Source organism: Peromyscus eremicus, chromosome 3, assembly GCF_949786415.1.
Source record: "Peromyscus eremicus chromosome 3, PerEre_H2_v1, whole genome shotgun sequence".
NCBI classification, from domain to species: domain Eukaryota; kingdom Metazoa; phylum Chordata; class Mammalia; order Rodentia; family Cricetidae; genus Peromyscus; species Peromyscus eremicus.
This window is the reverse complement of record NC_081418.1, coordinates 36276853-36298813: the sequence shown is the minus strand read 5'-3', so window position 1 is coordinate 36298813 and position 21961 is coordinate 36276853. Positions and strand designations below refer to the sequence as shown.

General features: G+C 40.6%; 3 protein-coding genes across 3 annotated transcripts in view; 2 read left to right on the top strand and 1 right to left on the bottom strand.

Moving 5' to 3' along the window:
• The window catches only part of Asb15 (ankyrin repeat and SOCS box containing 15), a 45164-nt gene extending 39366 nt beyond the window's left edge, over positions 1-5798 (bottom strand). The window contains exon 1 of the mRNA XM_059257436.1: positions 5642-5798. The gene's annotated coding sequence lies outside the window, so the exon portion shown is untranslated. The remainder of the gene's footprint in view (positions 1-5641) is intronic.
• A 466-nt stretch (positions 5799-6264) lies between these two features.
• On the top strand, positions 6265-15920 carry Ndufa5 (NADH:ubiquinone oxidoreductase subunit A5). Its single transcript, XM_059257435.1, has 5 exons — positions 6265-6359; positions 6623-6667; positions 11545-11661; positions 15303-15368; positions 15759-15920. The coding sequence occupies exons 1-5, from the start codon at positions 6339-6341 to the stop codon at positions 15858-15860; spliced, it is 351 nt and encodes a 116-aa protein (XP_059113418.1). The 5' UTR covers positions 6265-6338; the 3' UTR covers positions 15861-15920.
• Positions 15921-20273: 4353 nt separating this feature from the next.
• The window catches only part of Iqub (IQ motif and ubiquitin domain containing), a 71594-nt gene continuing 69906 nt past the window's right edge, over positions 20274-21961 (top strand). The window contains exon 1 of the mRNA XM_059257434.1: positions 20274-20399. The gene's annotated coding sequence lies outside the window, so the exon portion shown is untranslated. The remainder of the gene's footprint in view (positions 20400-21961) is intronic.

The window sequence follows — 21961 nt, the reverse complement described above, 5'->3', positions numbered from 1 at the left end:
TGGCAAAGAATTTGGAAACGAATATGTGACCACTATAAGCGAGTATGCAGCAATACAGAGATTTGATGAATGCTATTTTAATAAAAATCATAATGAAGGAAATATTTATCTAAGATATACCCAATTGAATTTTGAAAGAGCTAAGGCAAAACAAAATGCAAGTCAAGAAGACATTTAAGAAGCTGGCACACTGTATTTTTGTTTATCTGTATGTTTATATCATGTCTAAATGTTGAAAAAGGCCTTCAGAAGGTACAGCTGGAGACCCTAAGGGAGGAAGATTTGAAAATAGCAAGCAAGAATTGAACCATACATCAAGGAAATGTTCCTGAGTAAAAGATTTTAATGTAAACAAAAGACAAGCTACAAATGTCAGGGAAAAGTCCCAGCAGCTGTCAGTGTGGAGATGTGAACCAGTGGATTTTGAAGAAACAAGAAAATATGAAAATTTTTAAAAAATCTAATCATTTATAAAAGGGAACACACAGCTCCATGTGACATGTCTCCAAAGTTATGGCTTCCAAGTACTCAGACTTGCAACACTTGGGTCTGTTTTTCAACCAATGACAGGAAGAGTCCCACAAGGCCTTCTTAGAAAATTGCTAGAGACTGACTTGAATCAGATAATAAAGAGAGAAATAAGTATGAGAAATGGATTTGTGGAGACCATTGGAAACATTCCACTATAGGACAAATGATTAAACAAACGCAGGGCCTAGGATTACTAAGTAGAATGCTGATGTCCTATGCTCTGAAATTAGAAATGAGTCTATTAATATACTTTAGAGACAAGGGAGAAGTCAAGTGGTATCGGATGTCTCAGTTGGAGTAGTGAAGGTGAAAGGAAATATCCTGAATGATGTAGCAAATGCTGGAAGTTCAAGCATATTTACAAGAAAGCAAATGCTAAGAAACACAAGCTTTTATTAAAGTCAGTAGAAAAGGAGGTGCAGAGGACACAGGAGAAAGGATATTTTATATATATATATATATATATATATATATATATATATATATATTTGCCTATCAGGGTACTAATAGGTACTATATGACATAGCTGAAAATCAATGCAGTTATATATTAGAGTTACCCACTAAATTAAAAAAATTCAGTCTTCCTAAATACTTAATGAACTGCAAATAAAAACTGAGTGTATAGGAAAATATTTTTTAAATAACGGAGTGCAGCCATATTTATCATACCAAAATGTAAATGAGTCTCATTGACTAAGAAAAAGATTAACACATGCACATTGGATTTTTACCTCTCTCCATATTTTTTCTCTTTTGTGTCTTAGAAGCCAAGGGCCTAGGAATTAACAGGATCAATACAAATCCAATGAAGAATTAAAGACTGAGAGAGAAAAGTAGAGAAAAAATAAGAATGCATCAGGGAAAATGAGACAGGAACCACTCCCATGTTTTGTGAACTGTTTGCTGCTGGGTCAGGAGTGAATTTCTCAAAAATACATTATATGATATAAAATCCTTTATGCAAAGCACAAAGGATTGAGGGGAGAAGTGTAGAACTGTCAGACTGTGGGAGAGACAAGAGCAATGAAATTGGTAGGTAGGACGAGACACCATGTGGGAAGTCCTCAGACACGGGCAGGTAGGCATGATGCTACTGGCCATGGGAGTCTACAGCTGAGTACACTGAATAGGACAGTGCCTGGATGTAAGTACAAGGTGAAATTGTCCTTCTGGAGTGTGGGCCACATCCCACACCCCACAAACATCATCTGGGAATTCGTTAGAAATTCAGATTTAGTTCTTACTCTAGACTTCAAAACTCTACTAAGCATCAGAAACTAGGATTTGCGGGCAGTTTGGGGCAAGTGTTGGTTGAGGTCCAACATTCTCAGTTTTGATAAACCTTTAGATGATGCCAGCACCCTCCAAGGCTGGAGAAGCAATGTTTTAGAAATTATCTGGGTTTGTGAGTTACTCAGAAGCCGTTTTAAAGTGTTGAGAAACTAGAACAGTGTGGCTAGAAGTACTCAGGCAAGTTAAAAAAAAAAAGGGGAGGGGAAGATCTGGTAGCCAATTTTACATAAAAGAAGAGAATGAATACTGAACTAAGAATCGCTGGAAACAGACGTGTTTCCTTTTCCATGAAATTTCAAAATATCACTTCCATTTGTTATCATCGAAGATTTATAAAAGTGATTATCGAATGAAATTAAGTCAAAATACTATGGCTAAGTTTGCAATCCCCTTCCCCTTTACCCACACCCGCCCAAACAAAGCAATGACAGTTTTTCTGCTGTTTTGTTAAATCAGTAAGGAGTAACCATGCTAAAAATAATTTCGAACTTAGGGGGAGAGGGAGAGGTGAGCAAGCATACCTGCCAGACTAAATGAGGAGATTGGGAGGCGGGCTCCTATTATATTCAGCTTTCCCTGGTTATATCTCAAACAGCCCATTAGAAAGGACAAGACTCCCCGAAACAGGCAAGCCAGGAGGGCTCCTATGGGTCCAGTAATAAGAGCGGCCCCAGCAGCCTTCTGTGAAAGGGCAGCTTGAGAACCACCAGAAGGGATAACACATTGTGAAAGAGGAAAACCCCTTCTGTACCTAAGAGCTGGCAAGTGTAAGCTTTAAGCATGATTGGCAAGGATTTGACCATATCCCATCATAACTCATTTTCCTTTAACAGAAGTAATCAGAGCAATCACTGTTTCCTTCATATTTCTAATTGTCTAATTCACTCACTGAAGTCGTTTTCATCAGACTGTACTTCCTTTCTTGTAACTTCCCAGGCAACCAGTTGTGTTTGGTTCGCTTTCCTCCCAGAGTTTCCTGGAGTCTCTTCAGTAGCTCCTGACATCCATCACAGCTGTGCTCTTAAGGTATTATGTAAATTCCACTTCATTTTCTTCCTCCACCTTGTTCTTTGGTGTTGAGCTGTTGTGAGCATTCCTGTCCCACCTCTTGCTCAGCTGGATTTCATTGTAACCATAGACACTTTTCATCATCCCAGTCTTCTTCTAGGCACTGACAACATACTGACTCCTTTATTTCCCCAGCCCCTTAAGTCAGTCTCACAATCCTCTATTAAAAATGCAGGTGATGTAACACACTTAAACATCATATAAGGCCACATGACTGAGGCTTCGTTAAGTTATTTACTGCTACTATCTATGACTGTCTGAATGGAACGGGATTCTGTTTGAGTTCCTGCTACTTTGGAATAGATTCTTTTCCCTACTATCTACATGATGCTGAGATATTTTAGCCCAGATTTTTTTTAATGCTTTACTGATTATATTTCAACTCAAACAAATCTTCCAGAATATGTAAAAGAACACACACACACACACACACACACACACACACACACACACACACACACCAAACAAACAAACAAAAACCAAACAGCAAAAAATCCTCCGTCATCTAAGGGATGTAAGCTTGTCATTAACTTCTGCCACCACCTGCTGGTCAGAAAGCTGCATGTCTCATGAGTTAACTGGAAAAGGAAGAGGCATTTGGGAGGCTTCAACTATTTTTGCATTACAAAATTACCTGGTAGCCCAGAAAGGGTGGGTTGTTTAAACATAAAGACTCCAAAGACTGTTTCTTACTGCATTCTGAGTTATACATTCTGTATTAGGTAATATTTTATATTACAAACAAGGAAGCGCTTAGGCCCCAAAGCCATGTTGACTATGAAATTTTAAGGTGTGTGTGTGTGTGTGTGTGTGTGTGTAGACACATGATGAAAATATTTATGCAGGCTTTCAAACCATGCAGATTAGTATGAAAATTCCACCCTGTACCTTTGTGAAAGCTTTCATAATTTTAGCCAGGATTTGGGAGGTCCTCAAAGTTTTCTTCTCCGCAGTTGTTAATGCAGATGCTGTTGTCCACTTCCCTGTCAGCTCCTAAGGCAGGCATTGCACTTTAAATTTATTCCCTTTTTCACCCCCTTGTACCGCTCTTTAAATGTTTTGACCAGTCCTACTAGGAAACATGACATTTTTGCTATTATTTGCTTCTTTCTACTGGAATTTTTCCAAAGAAGTAGGCTTTGCTAAAGTGAAAGGTGGGGGAGTCCAGTTAGTTAGAGCTGAAGGTTTTGCATTCATCAGAGGGTGCCTTGGTTCAATGATGTTGACCTTGAAGCTGCCTGGGGCAACAGGACTTTCTGTACTCAATACTTCTGCTCCGACTGCTCCCTCCAGCTGCAGCATCCTTTAGCTAGTTCTGTGTGACAAGAATTCCTTACCTTCATGTCTCCACACAAATGCCACCTTCTCAGAGAGGCTTCCGTGCCCTCCTAAGTGCACGCTGTGCACTCTTCATTTCCTTTGGAGATGGTCACAGTGTATGAATTTACTTATTAATTTTGAATTTTTTTCTGTGTCTCCCACAACAAAGCTCGCTGGGGACTGAGACCCAACTCCCTCAGTCCCATCAGAGCTTTCTTGTCCCTACACCTTTGTCACAGAATAAGCAATCAGTACAACAGCTTAGTGAATGATTAGTTCAGACTTGTAGTGTGTGATCACATTTCGACTCATTTGTGAAGTCCCTTCTCTATATTAGTTATTCTGTATCCCTCTAGTCTTATTTCACTTGTCATTTTATGTTGGATGAGATTAGTCAAACAAAGTATTAACACTTAGGAAAAAATTTTTTTTTTTGCCATATTTAAACTTTATTCTTAAGCCTACTTTTATCTTTTTATTTATAAGTTTAATCTCAATATTTAACTTAAATTCAATCCAGGTTGGAGGATTAGATGTCACCATCTTCACAGTTTCTAGAACTGTCCATAATAGGATTGAAAACCCTGGGAATGGCATAAATAATTGGAAACATGCCTGTTTCCAGACAAATGGCACAAGAGGTAGATGATCTCCGAATGTCTGGGGTTTGGTTGTTATTCGACTTTAATAACTCACTTAAACGGGCCTTTTTTTTTCCCTCTCGCTTTTTGAGGGGACGCAAGCTCCCTGGCTAGGCATCATTTTCACCTTTGCTGTCTGCTTATGAATGACAAGAGACAGATGTCAAAGGAAGGAGCTGTGCCCTTGGGCAGGTTTTCAGGAACGACCTCACCGGTATAGGAACCAAGACTCTCTCTTTCAGGTGTTTTCCTAGTATTTCCCTCTGTCGAGCTAGAGGCCTGGATTTCAAGGAGACGCTTTGATCACCCAATTTTGATAAAATCGAGCCTCTCACAAAAATAAAAAGCTTCCATCACCGAGAAGCAGAACTGGAGGCTCCAGCTCTCTTTGGACAGGCTAGAGGGCCCAAAGAGTATTAAGTTCTGTAAGATGCAGGGTCAAAAGTTTGGCTCTGGCTCTCCCGGCTCTAATCTCTCTCTAGCATTTACAGAATTTCATAAGATCCCTTTTCCCCAGGATTGGAATATTTACTCCTCTGGGTAACACAGTGCACTTCTACCACTTAAGAACCCAGAACATTCTATCCTCTTACAATGTTTGTTAAGACATTTCTAGATCCCCTTCTGATATCACAGATGCTATGAGATGTGCCCTTTATAGCGAATTCTACTGTCCCTAGCTTAGAATACCATTAGCAATTCTTCATTCACAGTATGCCCCTCTACAAAGGGTTGGTTCAGAAAACTACTTATTGTACCACATGGAAACGATCAGTTTTGTAGTACCTTAACCAGGATCAGCCAGGTCTGTCTACCCTCGGTGTCTTTAGCAAATACCGCACAGCAGATGCCTGAATCCAAAGTTACAAAGAACACATGCATCCTTTATAAAGCCATGATTCTACATTCTAGAACACACTCAACAACGGCAGACATTCTTAGCATCTGGCGGCAGAGGGAACAGAGACTATGACCTCATAAACTCCCACTGGAACAAAGACTATGACTTCATAACCTTCCATTTATCAGTTTCCTCAAGAGCAAACGGATGCATCAGATGGTTAATTCCACTTTATAGTTTCCACTTATGAGGACGTATTCACACATGCGGAGGAGAGCATTTTTTCGTGATGCTCAGGCCGGCTCTCACCCTCATTTCAGTAAGCTGGGGAAATGCGGTGAAGACATCAATCAAAGGCTAAGCAAAACTAAAGCTCCTGCAGAGACTACATTTGAGGTTTTTCGTAGTGTAGCGTTTTCCCCAACGGCGGAATCAGTCTCTGCAGCGCACAAGCCCCCGCTGAGCCTTGTGCATGAGCTGCACACGCGCAAATCCCTTCCAGGTGGGCGGGAATAACACTCACCCCGCCTTTGGAACCAAGTCGTTTCCTAGGTGACCCAGCAGCGGCGGCATCGACGCTCGATTGAGCAGGCCTGGGAGGGGTTCCCAGAGGGCCGTGCGCTCGGGGCCGGGGGTGCCGTCATGGCGGGTTTGTTGAGGAAGGTGAGCGAGTGGAGGTCACCGTGGTGCCGTGGACGGGGCAGTGGGCAGCCGCGTGGGTGGAGACGCCAAGCCGACGGGGTTGGGGAGTGTTCCGCTGTCCTGGGAGGGGGCGAGCGGGTTCGTGGTTCCGTCCGGAGGGGCGGCCGATCGGCGGGCGGGCCCTCGGCGGCGGGGCGGTCGCGGGAGCGGCGGGCCGGCTTTTCCGCGCGCGGTGACGCGTGGGATTACGGTAAATAGCACGGCTGTGTTTTGTTTCTGCACAGACCACTGGCCTGGTGGGATTGGCTGTGTGCGACACTCCACACGAGGTAAGTACGGTGTGTGTGCGTGTGTGAGACCTTGGTCTTGCAAGGTTGTGTGTGTGTGTGTGTGTGAGACCTTGGTCTTGCAGGTTGTGTGTGTGTGTGTGTGTGTGTGAGACCTTGGTCTTGCAAGGTTGTGTGTGTGTGTGTGTGTGTGTGAAGTACGGTGTGTGTGTTCCTGTGTGTGTGTGTGTGTGTGTGTGCGTGTGTGAGACCTTGGTCTTGCAGGTTGTGTGTGTTAAGTACGGTGTGTGTGTGTGTGTGTGTGTGTGACCTTGGTCTTGCAGGTTGTGTGTGTGTGTTAAGTACGGTGTGTGTGTTCGTGTGTGTGTGTGCGCGCGCGCGCGCGGCAGATTTTTTACATTGCCTTTGCCGTGGCCTCTGCATTAAGACACTTTTCTTCTTGACCCTTTTCTTGGCATTTTCGTAGCTTCAGTTGTATGAGCTGTTCTCAGCGCCCTCCATGTCGGCATTTTCCTTTTCCACCCTTTCCCTGCCTTAAACATTTCTGCTTTGGATTTCACACACAAGTCTACCCCACCCACCACCATAACAGTTGCCTCCTTCAGTATCCATTGGGAAAAAACCAAAGCCAAACAAACCTCAACAGAAAATCCCGTCATTTCCCCGTCTTCAGCAATTACACCATTTCTCTCCTTCCCTGTATGCATAAACAACTCGAGTTATCGATATTTACTATCTGCACCTTCTCGTTACCTCTTGAGAATACCTCAGCCAGACCTGGGCAGAACTGTTCTTTCCAGTGTTACCCACGATACCAGTGATGCTAAATCTAGTCAGTTCACATTTCTCTTAATTGTACCAAGAGTAGCATTGAAAATGTTTTTATTACATTTATTTATTTGTGCATGTGCCAGTGTGCGTAGATCAGAAAACAGCTCTCTGAAGTTGGTTCTCTTTTCCCCGTGTAGGTCCTGGGAATTTAACTCAGGCCAGCACCTTTGAGTCTCCTGACCCAAGAGCAGCATGTTTGACATTTTTGATGCTCTACACTAAGTACTTTGTTTACCGGGTGTCAGGGCTTCGAAGTATCCTGTTTTTTGTTTTTTGGGGTTTGTTATTGTTTATTGTTTTTTCCCTAATCCTTTGCCCTTTCCAGTTGTTTCCTCCCCACTTTTATACTTTGTTGTGGTATTCATGACCCAGTTCTTAGACAGTTTTTAGGTTTGCTCTGTTCTCATTGAGTGGAGATTTCAAGCATTACCTATAAATAGTTAATTCTTCTGTTTCTATACCAAGTCCTGACCTCTCCTCTTATCAAGTCATGTATGTATGCATGTATACACACACACATGCTGTCAGTGAGCATCTTCACTTATATGTCAGGCAGGTAACCCATACTTAACATATCCAGCTAAGATTTCCCATTGGAAATGATACTGGATTGCTTTCATTATCTCACATCTCGCTACTTCAGTAAATCGTCTGGATTCGACTCTCAGAATATATCCAGAGTTTGTATGCGCCTCTCCACCTCCTTGGCTAGAACCACTTTTCTGTCGCTCTCCTCACTCCTGTGATAATTTCATTACTTTCGTAACTACTATTCCTGACTTTTTTTTTTCCAGCTGATTTGCAAGTGCTAAAATGTATCGGGTTATGCCACTTCTTTCTTTAAAACCTTCTCAATTTTAGGGTCCTTTTAGGGATTCTCCAGATCACTGTGTAACAGACCACAGTCTGCTGATGTATCTTGTCTGTCCCAGGCTTCACAAAGATAAGATTTTATAGTGTGTTCACTGCTAGAACTCTGACTAGTACATGGTGTGTAGTCAGTGCATAGTGAATGACTCCCTTGCATTCTTTATGCATTTGTACTTCAGACTTACTGTGGGGACAGAAGTCTTGGTTTTCTGTTTATAGTATTCTTCCTCTATGGATTGTATGTCTCTTGATGGGCCCCAGCTCAGAGTTCGAATGTTGTCGTTGATATTAGAATCTTTTACGTTCATATTTATTCCAATAATGAATTGTGCTGAGTTTTTTCTCTAACAGTCTCATTTGACCTCCTCCATCCTCCTTTAGTTATCAGTACAGCTTAAGCCCTTGTTCTTGTTTAAACAATTGCAACAGCTTTATTACTGGCCTTGATTTGTTTCTTTCTTTAACTCATGACTGCCAGGTTAATTTTTCTAAAACCTGACTTAACCGCACCTTTTTCTTATGTCTTTTAGTTCCCCACACAAAGAGGCCCAAGTTCTTTAACTTGGTATGTAGAACTACATGCAGTCTAACTCTTCCTCCTACCTTATCTCCTCGGTGTTTCTTTGGTATACTCATTTCTAGTCAGATGCTACCCAAATAAATGTGAGCACCAAACGTGTAAGCTATCTTAATGTAATTTTAAGTTTTCTAGAAATTACATTAGAAATTTTTTTTTTTAATATAAAAAACTAAAAGTGGTATATGATTGTCATCCCAGCACTTGGGACACTAAGACAAGAGGATCTTCAGTTTGAGGGCAGCCCGAGCTATATAGAAGACGTTGTTTCAATGGGAAAAGAAGGTTTTTTTGTTTGTTTAAATTATTTTTTATGATTTAACGTAACATCTGGTATACTATCATTTTAGTATAGAATCAATATGAAAATAATGCTGGTCTGCAGCCTCTTTTCCAGTCTGTTCTTCTTACACCATATCTCAGTCTGAGTGAGGTGCATTTCACGTACTCTACAGCTGTATTGGATGAGCAGCTGCTTACTGCACGGCACAGCTGTGAGTTCTATCCACTTCCTTTGTAGATTTGGTGGTTTTTGCCATCTAGTCCTATGTTCCTTTGCATGTAAATTGCTTCTTCCAACACCTTTGAGCTTTCAATTCCCTTTCTCCCTCTAAGGTGGCTCAGATGCATCTTTTTTTTATGAACCCCTCTGCTTTCTGCTAAAGTGATTCTTCCTTTCTAGGATGCTAATATTGAGGTGGAGACACTCTGTGGCTGGTATTGTTCTGATCTAACATCCTATACATTCTCTAGGCAGCGAAGCTCTGTGAATGCAGGTAATCAGTTTAGTGTTGTTTAGTACTACCTCTCTGCTCTGTATCTTACCCCAGCCTACCTTAAATGGATTTTGTGTTTTATGTTGTTTATCATGTTCTCCTCTTGTTTTTTTTTTCCAGTCTCTTCTATATAGAAAGCATTTGATCCATGTCCAGTCTGTCTGTATATCCAAACAGCACATAGTACTTTACATGGCAGCACTGGAAAAATCCATTCTTACTGAGAAAAGAAAACTGTTGTTAAGAAGTGTTGATTGCTTGTGATTACGGAAATGCTTAGGTGGAGGGTCTGCATGGATCTTGTTTGAGAGGACTGCTCTGGTTTACATCTGTATTTTGACATAATGATGTCAGAGTCTGCTTTCACTGTGCGAAGTGTCCCAGTTTGGATAGTAAATTAGATAGACACTTTTTTCTTTGCATTGTCCTATGTTGATCATTCTTATTCTCATCTGACTTTCTGTAAGACTAGATGCATTCTCTTTTATCCCAAAAGATGAAAATATTTGTTTTTAGTTTATTTGATACTCAAGTGTATGAGTGTTTTGGTTGCATGTATGTCTGTGTACACTTGTGTGCTGGGTACCGGTGAAAAGGGTGTCACATCCCCTAGGACTAGGGTCACAGATGGTTGTAAACTGCTGTGTGGATGCTGGGAATAGAACCCATGTCCTCTAGAAGGGCAGCCAGTGCTCTTAGACACTGAGCCATCTCATCACTGCCCCCACCCCAATCTTTTTTTAAACCCTCAAAATTTGAATCAGATTGAAACTTATTAAAATACTGTCTAAAAATGAATATATGCACTATATTCATAAATTTGAGAGGATAAGAATTAAAAGAATGCCAAAATTAAGAGTTAAATCAGATCACAACCTTTCAAATTTCTTAAAAAAATTCAGTGTACTGAGTTTAGATCCCTAGCAACCACTTAAATGCTGTGTGGGTGTGGCAGCATTCGGAAGACAGAGGAAGGATCCCCTGAGGAAGCTCCAGCTAGTTCAGTCCTGTTCATGAGCCCTGGGTTCAATCAGGAAACCCCACCTCAATAAATAAAGTGGAAAGAGATGGAAGTAGATTCCCAACATCAAACTGAGTTCTCCGCACACACAGGGTACACCTATACGTTCATAAACACCTATATGCTTACACATGCAAACATGCATACAGATGCATGTATACTGCATACACATGTTATCCAAAGTCTCCGAATTGTAGGTTCCTGTAAGATCACAAACAAGTTCCATACTTCCTTATTCCAAGAGGAAAGAACAGAGCACAGTTAGAACCACATCAAAGCAAAACTAAAACCCAACAGTGTAAATAGCGTAGGGTCTGACATCTGGAATGTACTTAGGATCTTCTGGGTGCCAGAGAGCTTGGAGTAGACCCACTCCTCAGGCTCTGCCATCCACAGTACAAACAGCTTGTCTGGGAGGCTCAGGCGGCTCCTTCCAAGTCTGCTGCTGTCCTTGGTGGTCTTGCCATAGACCTGGCATCTCTGATGTGCTCTGTACCATTTGTAGTACCCATTACCTCAAGATGAGGAATTCTGCCTTAATAAAGATTAGATTTCCAAAGAAGGCCATTAGATACAAGTTAGTTTTAATTTAGCTTATTATTATACTTTTGATATATGTGCACACAATTTTTATATGTATCACAGCTAGGAAGAATTTCCATGTTTGTATTCCACTTTTCCTCAGGTTGTACAGAGTGAGATTGAGCATAGATATGAATTTTAGTAAAGCACAGTTTATAATTGTGAATCCTCTTTTAGTTTTTCCTGTGAGATACTTAACGTATGTTCTGTGTAATCTGGTGGTATTTTAACTTACTGAAATGTGTATGGTTTGTCTTTTCAGAGGCTAACAATATTGTATACAAAGATTCTTGATATTATGAAGCAGTTCCCTAAACATGTAGCCTACAGAAAATACACAGAACAGATCACCATTGAGAAGCTGGATATGGTCAAAGCGGTAAGTAGCTAAGTCAGTTTGTTTGGGTTGGGTTTATACATCCAGGAAGACATTTAAGGAATATTTTCAGTTACTTACTTGGCTCTTAATGTGTACTCTCCTTCCTTCAGTGCTATTCTGCCATCTTTTCTCCTTTGCATTCAGCAAACACCCGTATTTTGACTGATTTCTGTGTGTGAAGCACTGTTACAGGACAGGAATAAAACTGGATCCATGGCCTGAGGTGACGTTGCAGGTGTCTTTTGTACCTCTTCTCCTTGTCTAGTTGTCAGTGACCTTTTACCTCTTACTGTAGAAGCATCCATCTTGATTTCCAGTCACCGTAGAGAAGAACAGAAGCACAAGAGAATTGTGTCATGGTGAGGTGACAGAAAGCTGTCAAAGTAATTATTTTAGAAAGTACTTGGTCCTTGGTCATGCAGGCCTGTAAGCCTCAGCTTCTAGGGAAGCTGAGGCAGGAAGATCACAAATTCATGTCACCTTGGGCTACAGAGGAAGCTTAGAGCCAACCTGGGTAACTTTATGAGACTTTGTTTCAAAATAAAAAGCTGGAAGTATGGCTTAGGGGTAGAGCTCTTAGCATGTATGAGCCCTAGATTCAATGGCTTTGCTGTACAAGAAGAGGGCCACACTTGGTTTTCTTACCTACTCAGAAGCTCCACTGAAGAGTGTTAATCCTGGAACTGAATACTTTGTTCCCAGAAATCTGTATGTCACAGCTATAATATGTAGTATTGCTTTATTTAGACATAAATCATCACTGGAAATAATTGAAGTTAAATAAACTCACAAGGCTGGGACCCTGATCCTGTAAGGACTAGTATACATATAGAAATAGACACCAACAGTCAGGGCTTGCCCCTTTCCCATGAGCCCAGCGAGGGAAGGATGTAGGAGTGCATAGCAAGGTGCCAGCTGTCTGTGACTTCAGGGAAAAACAAACCCTCACTAGACCCAGTTATATTGTCACCTTGACTTTGGACGTCTGCTCTCTACAACTGCAAGAAGTCTGGGTTTTTGTGTGCTTGATGGTGCTAGGGATTGAACCTAGGTCCTCACACAAGTAAGGCAAGCATACCGTATGTATCCCTTTTACTTTGTGTGTTGACACAGGCTTTCACTAAACTGCCAAGGATGGACTTGAACTGAACTCTATATATGACTCAGGCATGCCTAGAATTTGCAGTCCTTCTGCCTCAGTACCCAGAATAGGCGAGGTCACACATCTTTATCATGAGGCTCAGCGGAAATTTCTAATGTTTAATTCAGTTGGTCTATGTATTTTGTTATAGTGGCCAACCAAGTGGAGCCTTCCACAGCTTTAAATCACAGTGCTGGGCGGGAGACCATGAGAGAACTGCCACTTTCCTAGAACCGTCAAACTGTGGCTGAGTTTTCACCCCCATGGTTACTTCACAGACTTTGTAGAATTCAAAAACTCTTCATCTGGGCACAAGTGATAACAGCATATGTATTATTAGGTTATCAAAATGCCAGTCAATGAGACCTCTTTCTTTTTTTTTTTTTTTTGGCTTTTCGAGACAGGGTTTTTTTGTGTAGCTTTGTGCCTTTCCTGGAACTCGCTTTGGAGACCAGGCTGGCCTCGAACTCTCAAAGATCCACCTGCCTCTGCCTCCCGAGTGCTGGGATTAAAGGCGTGCGCCACCACCGTCTGGCTGAGACCTCGTTCTTATAGTTAAACAGCATCTGAGTTTTAACTGATCCTTAGCTTGCCAAGTCTGGAAGTAACTTACAAACTCAGTCTTTAAAGGAGGTTAATGGTAGCTTGATTTGTTTGAGGCACATGAACTGATGTCTTTTTCCCTCACAGAATGAGAATGTCCCTGCTTCTCAGAGGTGAATTGTTCCACTGTGCCTTTGATTCTTCCTCAGCTTTCCCTCTCAGTGACCTTTGTCTGTTTATCCTGTCTGTTTTCTTGTTCCCCTCTTCCATTTTGTCACTACTTTCAGTAGTCTGAGCTACTTAGTTGGTTCCCATCTTACAAGAAAAAATGTATCTCAGTATTTTTTTTTTTCACTTACTATGTCTTTATATCATTTCACAGTCAATGTCAGAGTTCGCTGCTGTCACCTCTTCACTTAGGGACCTGAAACCTTTGCTCTGCTATTTCAGCTGCCTCCAAACCAATTATTTATTTGTAGTCCCATCTTACTTACTTTGTGTCTCATATTGCTTATAAAGAATGTGTTCTCAGTATGTAAATCTAACATTTTTTTCCTCTTGAAAAATCATCCTGTGCTTTTCTGTGTTGTGTTTCTGAAAGGCTGAACTTCGGGAGCTTCTTCATGAGCTGGGTATATGAAGCCTAGCTTTAACTGATGGATTTAGAGGGAGAGTCCTGGTTGTGGGTTGATTTTGGCTTGGTCTGTAAGGTCTGCTGAGGTCTAGCTTTTTTATCTTAATCCACCCTGTCATTTCCTGTTAGGTCTTACACTTCAGCAGTTTCAGGCTGCTGGCAGTTCTGTTGAGTCCATGCAGCTTTATTTTGGGGGTCACTTTCTTTTCTTTCTTGAATGCCCCTTACCTTGTCCAACTGGTTTGAATATGTCTGCCCCAAGATCTAGGTGTTCCTGGGCATGTAGCTCAGAGTTGAACATTGCCTCACATGTGCGAGGGCCTGGTTCTGCTTTCCCATACCATCAAAAGTACAAAGTTGCTATCATTAACACTCTTTTCATTTCAATTTATGGGACAAAACCCACCGGGATAATGACTAAACAGTTTAGTCTATTAGAAAAGAGTTTTTTTAGATAGTCTAGGTACCATATTAGCAATTTTCTTAAAAATAATGTACATGAAAAATATATAGAAATCGTAAGTGTAGGGCCTGATGGATCTTCAGAATTAACACATTCTAATTAATATCATACAAAAAAGTGACCTTCTATGTCACCAAATCATTTACTCCAAGTTACTTACCCTCCAATTGATAGCTACTATTTTGATTTTTAACATAATAGATTCATTTTGCCTGTTTCTAAACTCTGTAGGAATGGAATGATTTTCATACACCCATTCATGTCTGTTTTTTCATACTTAGTATATTTGAGGGAATCATCTGGGTTGCTACATATAATTATAATTTGTCCAGTACCATTGCCATATAGTATTCTGTTATATCTCAGAACCATAATTGATGGATCAGTTCCATTGGTGGTGGTCATTTAGGTCATTTCTCGTGTGGGGCTATAATTTATGATATTTGTGACATTTTTGAATATATAATTTATTTATTATGCATTGTTTGATATAGACCCAGAAGAGGAGTTTTTTTTCTCATAGCATTTTATTGTTTAATTCTTTTACTGGTGGTATAGAAAATATTTACAAAAATAAAATATTTGAAAATCTGTTTTAGAAAGACTAAGTAATGTATCATGTCTTACCTTTGTTAAGTATGTCAATATTTAATAATTTTTAATATTAAGAAGTAATCAAATAGAGAATGAAATGGATTTCCAAAAATCAAATTTTTGGTTGAAAAAAATAAGAGCATGGTGAGAGAAGAACTGCTTGTTTGAAGAGCTTTTCTATATGGCTTTTTAATGTGTAGGATATTAAAATATTCAGATATGCTTCTATGTATAATTTTCTTTTTCCTTTCTCCTTAAAACTGTAGGAACCAGATGTTGAAAAATTAGAAAACTTGCTTCAGGGTGGTAAAGTAGAAGAGGTGATTCTTCAGGTAAAGAAACGTTGAACATTTAGTGTTTGGGCATCTCTTGCTGGTTTGGGCATCACTGACTTGCGGCTGATGGCTAAGTGAGAACGTGGGTGGAGTTTGAAAGCCGCTGTTAGCGATGGAGGATGGGCTTTATGTCTCTAAGAGCTTGTGAACACTAACTCCTGCAGATTTCGTTCTCGGAAGTCAGAGCTGACCTTTCTTGGTGGTGACTGTGTGGCTCTGAAGCTTGAATTTTGTAATACTCAACCTTTGATGGTAGAATACCTCATGATTTAGAATCCTGATTGTGAAAATCTGAGTTCTAGTAGTTAACTTCCAGGTATTACTCTGATAATACCTCTTGAATAATCAATCAAATAATCTTATTTTCAAATTTCCTTTTACTAATAGGCTGAAAATGAGCTGAGTCTGGCAAGGAAAATGCTGCAGTGGAAGCCATGGGAGCCACTGTTGGAAGAGCCTCCTGCCAACCAGTGGAAGTGGCCAATATGATCACTGTGTCTGATGGTTGATGCGAAGTAAATGTGCAATTAAATGCTCTGTTATGCTAAACCGTGTCCGTGTTATTGACATCTTATAATTAAGAAAAGTAGTGTGTGTGTCCTACTACCGAGACATGCTTAGGAGACAACACTGTATGGTAACGGCCTGGGAATCCTTTCACACTGGCTTTCTGTTTCTCCTTTCTGAGGTTACACAATGAGCTTGCTGTGCCTTTGTCGTTCCTCACTGAATTTCTCCTGTCGTTTTTGAGCATCTTTGACATTTCACCAACAGTGCTACTATAGCTTTGTTTAGTGGAGGGGACTTTATTGGTGTTTGCATAGGAATTGCTGGTAGCTAATGTGTAAATGTGACAGTAATCGTCTCTGAACCTTGAACATGAATACCAGTCACTCTTCTCAGTACTTAACGAAATCGCTCCACTCTGCAGAGTGCTGTAGTTTATCTCTACTGCTGGTAAGAAAACCAGAAGCCACCCGAGTGATGTGACCCTGTAAAATAAGATGTGCTGGAGGGACAGGCCATGAGGATACTAACCCCTAGGGTAACATAAGCAGCGTGTCTCTAGAACTCATACTCCTAGCGGGCTCAGTTATGTTGCTCTTTACTAACACACTTGGATGCGATAGTCAACCAACCTTGGTATGTTCCAAACATACCAAGATCCTCTTTCCATCACTTGTCTGTCCAAGTACCTGAGCTGAAGCAGTCACTGGAAATTGTGTGCCAAGGTCTTTATATTGGGCATAGACAATTATAATAGGAGTAGCTGTCTGCAAGATTCTGTGTCTTAATCTACCCTTTGCACTTGTTACCATTCTAATAGCCCACACAACCTTACACTTGTTTTCAGTCCTTCAATTCTTTTCTCATTTATTTTACAAACATCCAGATTAAGTGTCCTGATTTCACAGATGGTTCTGTTTGTCTTAGACTTTTACCATTGCTGAATGTCTTCTGGACTAATTTGAGTAGTTTTCACAATGGCTTGTTTCAGTTTTCTCAGTAGCCTTCCGATTACTCATATTTACATTCTTACCATATTCCAGGTGCTTCCAAAGAGAAGCCAATCAGATTTAGCTGTGCAGACAAGAAACTGATCTTCAAGTTGGGTATCCCCTGCCCTTGCTTTGCACATCTGGACTTAATGCCGAATATTTCAGTTACTGGGCAGTCTTTGTTTTTGAATGAAAATGGCTTCTACCTAACATAACCAAAGATGTATTAAGCTTGGAATGATTGTGAATGGGTGTATAATGATTTGATAAGGATGACAGGTATATTTGAGGGCTATCCTGGACAAACAGCATATGGCACCCTAGTAGAGTAAGCTCTGGGGGCTGCCACTTACTGGAGGCCACAGTCTGTTGAGTGTGATGCCACCAAGAGGCAGTTTTCATTGTTCCCTTTTAGCCGCATTCTCCCCTCACCTTTCAGATTTGCAGGTTAGAAGAAAAAGCTTGTCTTTTGCTTTCTCCCTTTCTTAAACAGTAGAGTGAGTCTGAGTGTCTTCAAAATGACGAAAGTAAAAATCTGTGGGGCAATTCTCATATGAAAGCTGGTATCAGCTGGAGTCTCTAGTTATACAAGTTATGTCCCTATAGAAGCATGTGGTGGGCCATAGTGATAAATGCCCAATTGCTAAGTATCACATTTTCGTTTATGTTCAGTAGCTTCAATTTTCCATACAAACTTGTTCAGTGAGGTCCTAAATTGTACATTCAGATTGATAATGTATTTGAAAGTCGCTTTGGAGGGCATCAACTAAAACTGGTTAGTGAAATGAAGTCGTGCAAAGAACTGACTTAGCACAGTCTGTCTCTTGTGTTCATACATATGTGTGCTTGGGAGCCATATGACAACTTGGGGTGTGTTGTTCCCTAGGTGCCGTTCACCTTATTCTTTTAAAAAATTTTTTTCATTTTACTGCTTTTTTTGGACAGAATATCTCACTGACCTGGAAAGGTTTCCCAGCATTGGAATTACAAGCATGTGCCATCAAGCTTGGCTTCATTTGTTTTGTAAACATGGGTTCTGGGAGTCAAATTTAAGGTCTCACAAATCAAGCACTCTACAGACTGCTCTTCTCCCAGGTACCTAGTGTGAAGTCCTTGTTTATTCATGGTACATGTGCAAGGAGACTCAACAAAAGTGCTCCTAAGAGTTCTACCTGGGAGGGACACAGAACTAGGCTGATGCTACCAGAACATTCCTCCATGAACGTGGCTGTGAGGAACTGAAACATAGCAAATCACATGAATAAAGACAAAGTATGTTTGGAAAATGCCATAAAACTCACACATTGTGTTCGCCACACTGCTAGTTAATTTTCAAAGCAGTCTTTGTAGTTTCACAGTAGCATATAATCTTTTGGTGGCATATCTAAATGTAATTGATGATACATTAATTTCTGTTTTTTGATGACTAAATTGTAAGATACATTACTGGATTTCATGATTCTCAGGGTTTTTTTGTGTGTGTATGTGTGGGTCTTGCACGTTTCTTAGAGGTAAGCATACTACCTTGTTACAGAATGTCACATTTTACTGTCTGAGCATGGGTTCCTTTTCTTCAGGGTACAACAGGACCACAAATCTTTTAAGTTTTAAAAATCAATGGAATAGGAAGTTTTCCCATAGCTCGTTTGTAAATAAAACAAACCTAAGTCGATACAAGGCTGTTTCTGGTCTATATCCCATTTTAATATGAATAAGCATCTTTGTCACAGAAGTGTCGATGTATTTGATTTGGGGCTGAAGAGGTATTGCTTAATACTATGTACCCACATTCACCTTCCAAAATTCAGTGAAATGTTGAATCTCAAACATATCTAACGTACTTCAAAAATTTCAGGAAAGTGATGATGGGCCTTCACAAGTTCACAAATGATGCAAATTTAATCCAGAGATAATTTCCAAAACAATTTTCAGGCCCTTAGTGTTGTAAATAATTATTCTAATATTTTTTTTCCTACTTAGCCATTTTTATCAACATGCATTTCCATATGGAGTTACTTTGAAATGCTTGATTTCATAAGGCCACTAGATGGCATCTTTGTAAAAGTGGGAGCACATTAAAAGAAAGCTTATACATAAATGCCAAGGTGACTGAAGGTAGATAAGTCATTTTGAACAAGACCTAAGCAAGTGCACAGATTTAGCATGAAAAGTAAATCAAAAGCTTTATTATGGCACTGTTTTCATTTTGTAATTTGTGCTATTTTTCTATCACCATTTTCATTCAGGGGACATTGACACATAGCCATACACTTTTATGTGTTTGTGAGAGAGAAAGTGTGTTCTCTTGATGTATTAGTAAGTGATTCAAGCTACATAGACCGTCTAAGAAAAGTACACTCTAAGAAAGCCTGTTGTACAATTTAGCATATAAAGTTAAGTTCATAGTACATTCTCAATACGTTATTAGGACAGGTTGTGGATGTCAGGCTACACTTAGGAGTGGTAAGGACATGAACCTATCTGCTGCCTGCTTTTTGCCCCATTTCTCACCTCTATTCCTAACCGTAGTGCTTTCATTACTGCCCCAACAGGAGGACAAGGAATGATAAACCTTTGAAGTGAAGGGGTGGGAAAGTGAGTGTTAGTGGAGAGATGAATGGAATTGTAGCAACAAGGTATGCAGATGAAGACAGTGACTAGTGTGAATGAGGGAGTGGACTGTTGAACAAGTTTTTAGTTGTATTAATCTCTTTAAACACCAGAGGATGTTGAACACAGCAGCACATCGTAGGGATTTAAAATCTGGGCTGGGTTTAATCCTGGCTCTCATCAAATCTTTGTGTATTTGCTCAGTAGTACACTAGTGCTAATAGCAGTCCCTCAATAGAATCATTGCACTGATGATTCGAAATACAGATACGGTCCTTAATGGCACTACTTACTAAACATTAGCTGCTATTATAAGATAACCACATGAAATTTGTGCAGGGAACATATTTGATCTTTTCTCCAAAACTGTGATTTTAAAACTTTAAAGAATTTGATGATAGAAAAACAAAACAAAGCAAAACAAAAGCTTTGCTTTTCCTGACTTATAAAGAGGAGTATTTAATAGTTCTCCTTTTCTTGTTCTCTCTGGCTGCCAGGAAGCTACAGCAAGGGTCGAAATTGGACAAAAGTAAGTAGACAGTCACTGTTGTAATCTTGTATTCTTTTATCATCTCTGTCTCTCAGTGTTCATATTTGCATTTTTAAAGAAAATCACCTGTGAGTTTAGACTGTTACAGACTGCTTTTTCAAAAGTGTAAAGGCTCCCGGAGGAGAGAGGTTAACTTCGAATCATCTTAAGGTCTAGGTTCCTGGCAGCTAACGATCTTCACTTTTGTCTTCTCCCCATTTGCTCTTGCTGACGGATTCCTTTGCAACTGCGCAGGGGCGGTGCCCTGGCGGAGGAAGCTGCCAGTTGCTAGGATACGGCCAGCAACAGAACATCTAAGCAGGAGGAAGCGGCTTCTGAGGACTGGAGAAACCTTTTGGTCTGTATGTAACAGCTGTGTTTCTTGAGCAGGTAAGGGGACACATTTGGCGTCCCTCCTGTAGATGACTGCTGGTTCTAAATGAGGGTGACTCTGGTTTATGGACCTTACAAGGGTGCCAATTTCGGTTGGGACAATCTGGTCAGGAGATAATGCTGAACAAAAACCTTACAAAGCACCACACCTCTTTTTGCCGCTTCTCTAGCTACTTCCTCCCCCGCCCCACCCTCGATTATGATATCGTCAATCAACACAGGGTCAAGATGGGAGGTGTACCTCACTCTGCCTCCTGGGTGCTGATCATGGTAATGCTAGAGAAGGAGAGAAGGTGCCTGGATCTGGCCTTCTATGGAGACCGTTTCCAGTCTGCAAGGAATTCAGGGCCTTTGGACTTTCCTCAGCAGGCATACTGCTTCCCTCCACTCCTCATCTCACCTCCTAATAAATCCTTCAGTAAGCCTTTTTCGTAGAAGGCAAGACAGACTCTCTGCCTCACTGGTATTCCAGATGCAGCAGGCTTTAAATGGGAAGAAATGAAATCATGCACTAGAGTTGAAAATGGCAGGTTTTTTTTTTATATTCAATCTTAATAGCTATTGTGTTTTATTTTTAAATCATAAGACTAAAACCTTTTTGAATAGATAATATATAAAAACGAGGGAAATTCTTCACTCTTGGAGATGCATGCCTCTTAGCACTGGAGAGTTAAGGCCAGCCTTCATTAAATAGTGATATGCTTTATCACAGTAAACAGCATGACAGACAGTCTGTCTTATTCACTGTTCTATTGCTGTGAAGAGACACCATGACCAAGGCAACTCTTATAAAAGAAAGCATTTAATTGGGGGCTCTCTTACAGTTTCAGAGATTAGTCCATTATCATCATGGTGGGGAGCATGGTGGCATACAGGCAGGTGCTGGAGCAGTAGCTGAGAGCTACATCCTGATCCACAAGCAGGGAGAGAGAGAGAGAGGAGAGAGAGAGAGAGAGAGAGAGAGAGAGAGAGAGAGAGAGAGAGAGAGAGAGAGAGAGAGGAGAGAGGGGCTGGGCCTGGCATGGGCTTTGGAAACCTCAAAGCTCACCTCCAGTGACACAATTCCTCTGACAAGGCCACACCTTCAAATCCTTCTAATCCAATCAAAGAGTTCTACTCTACTAAGCATTCAAATATGAGTCTATAGAGGCCATTTCTATTCAAATCACCACATGCTCTAACAACGAAAACTTGAATAGCAAACATCTTTCACCTGCCCATTTCCCTCCTCTCCACCATTCATCTTCCAGAGGTGTTCAAAGTGTATGTGTCGTGTCGCTGACGGGAGTGCACACTGTTCTGTGTTAATACTGTATATCCCAGAACAGCTTCCTATAGGTATTTCCTGCTCTGCCTTATTTTTCATACATTTGTGTGGATGCATATAGGTAGTGATGCTACATGTGAGGCAGTGTTTTTCAGCACGTGGTGAAACTTGGAAACTCATAAGCAAAAAGATTAATAAATTTCACTACCAAAGAATCCAAAAACTTCAGTCTAGTAAAAGACAATAAAACATCACAATTGTTAATACAATTATAACATACAACAAAGGGATA

Excerpts from the sequence above, each read along its gene's own strand:
- Ndufa5 (XM_059257435.1), top strand. The coding sequence starts at position 6,339 with ATGGCGGGTTTGTTGAGGAAG. Across the intron at positions 6,668-11,544 it reads TGTGCGACACTCCACACGAG|AGGCTAACAATATTGTATAC; the intron begins GTAAGTACGGTG and ends TTGTCTTTTCAG. Across the intron at positions 11,662-15,302 it reads AGCTGGATATGGTCAAAGCG|GAACCAGATGTTGAAAAATT; the intron begins GTAAGTAGCTAA and ends TTAAAACTGTAG.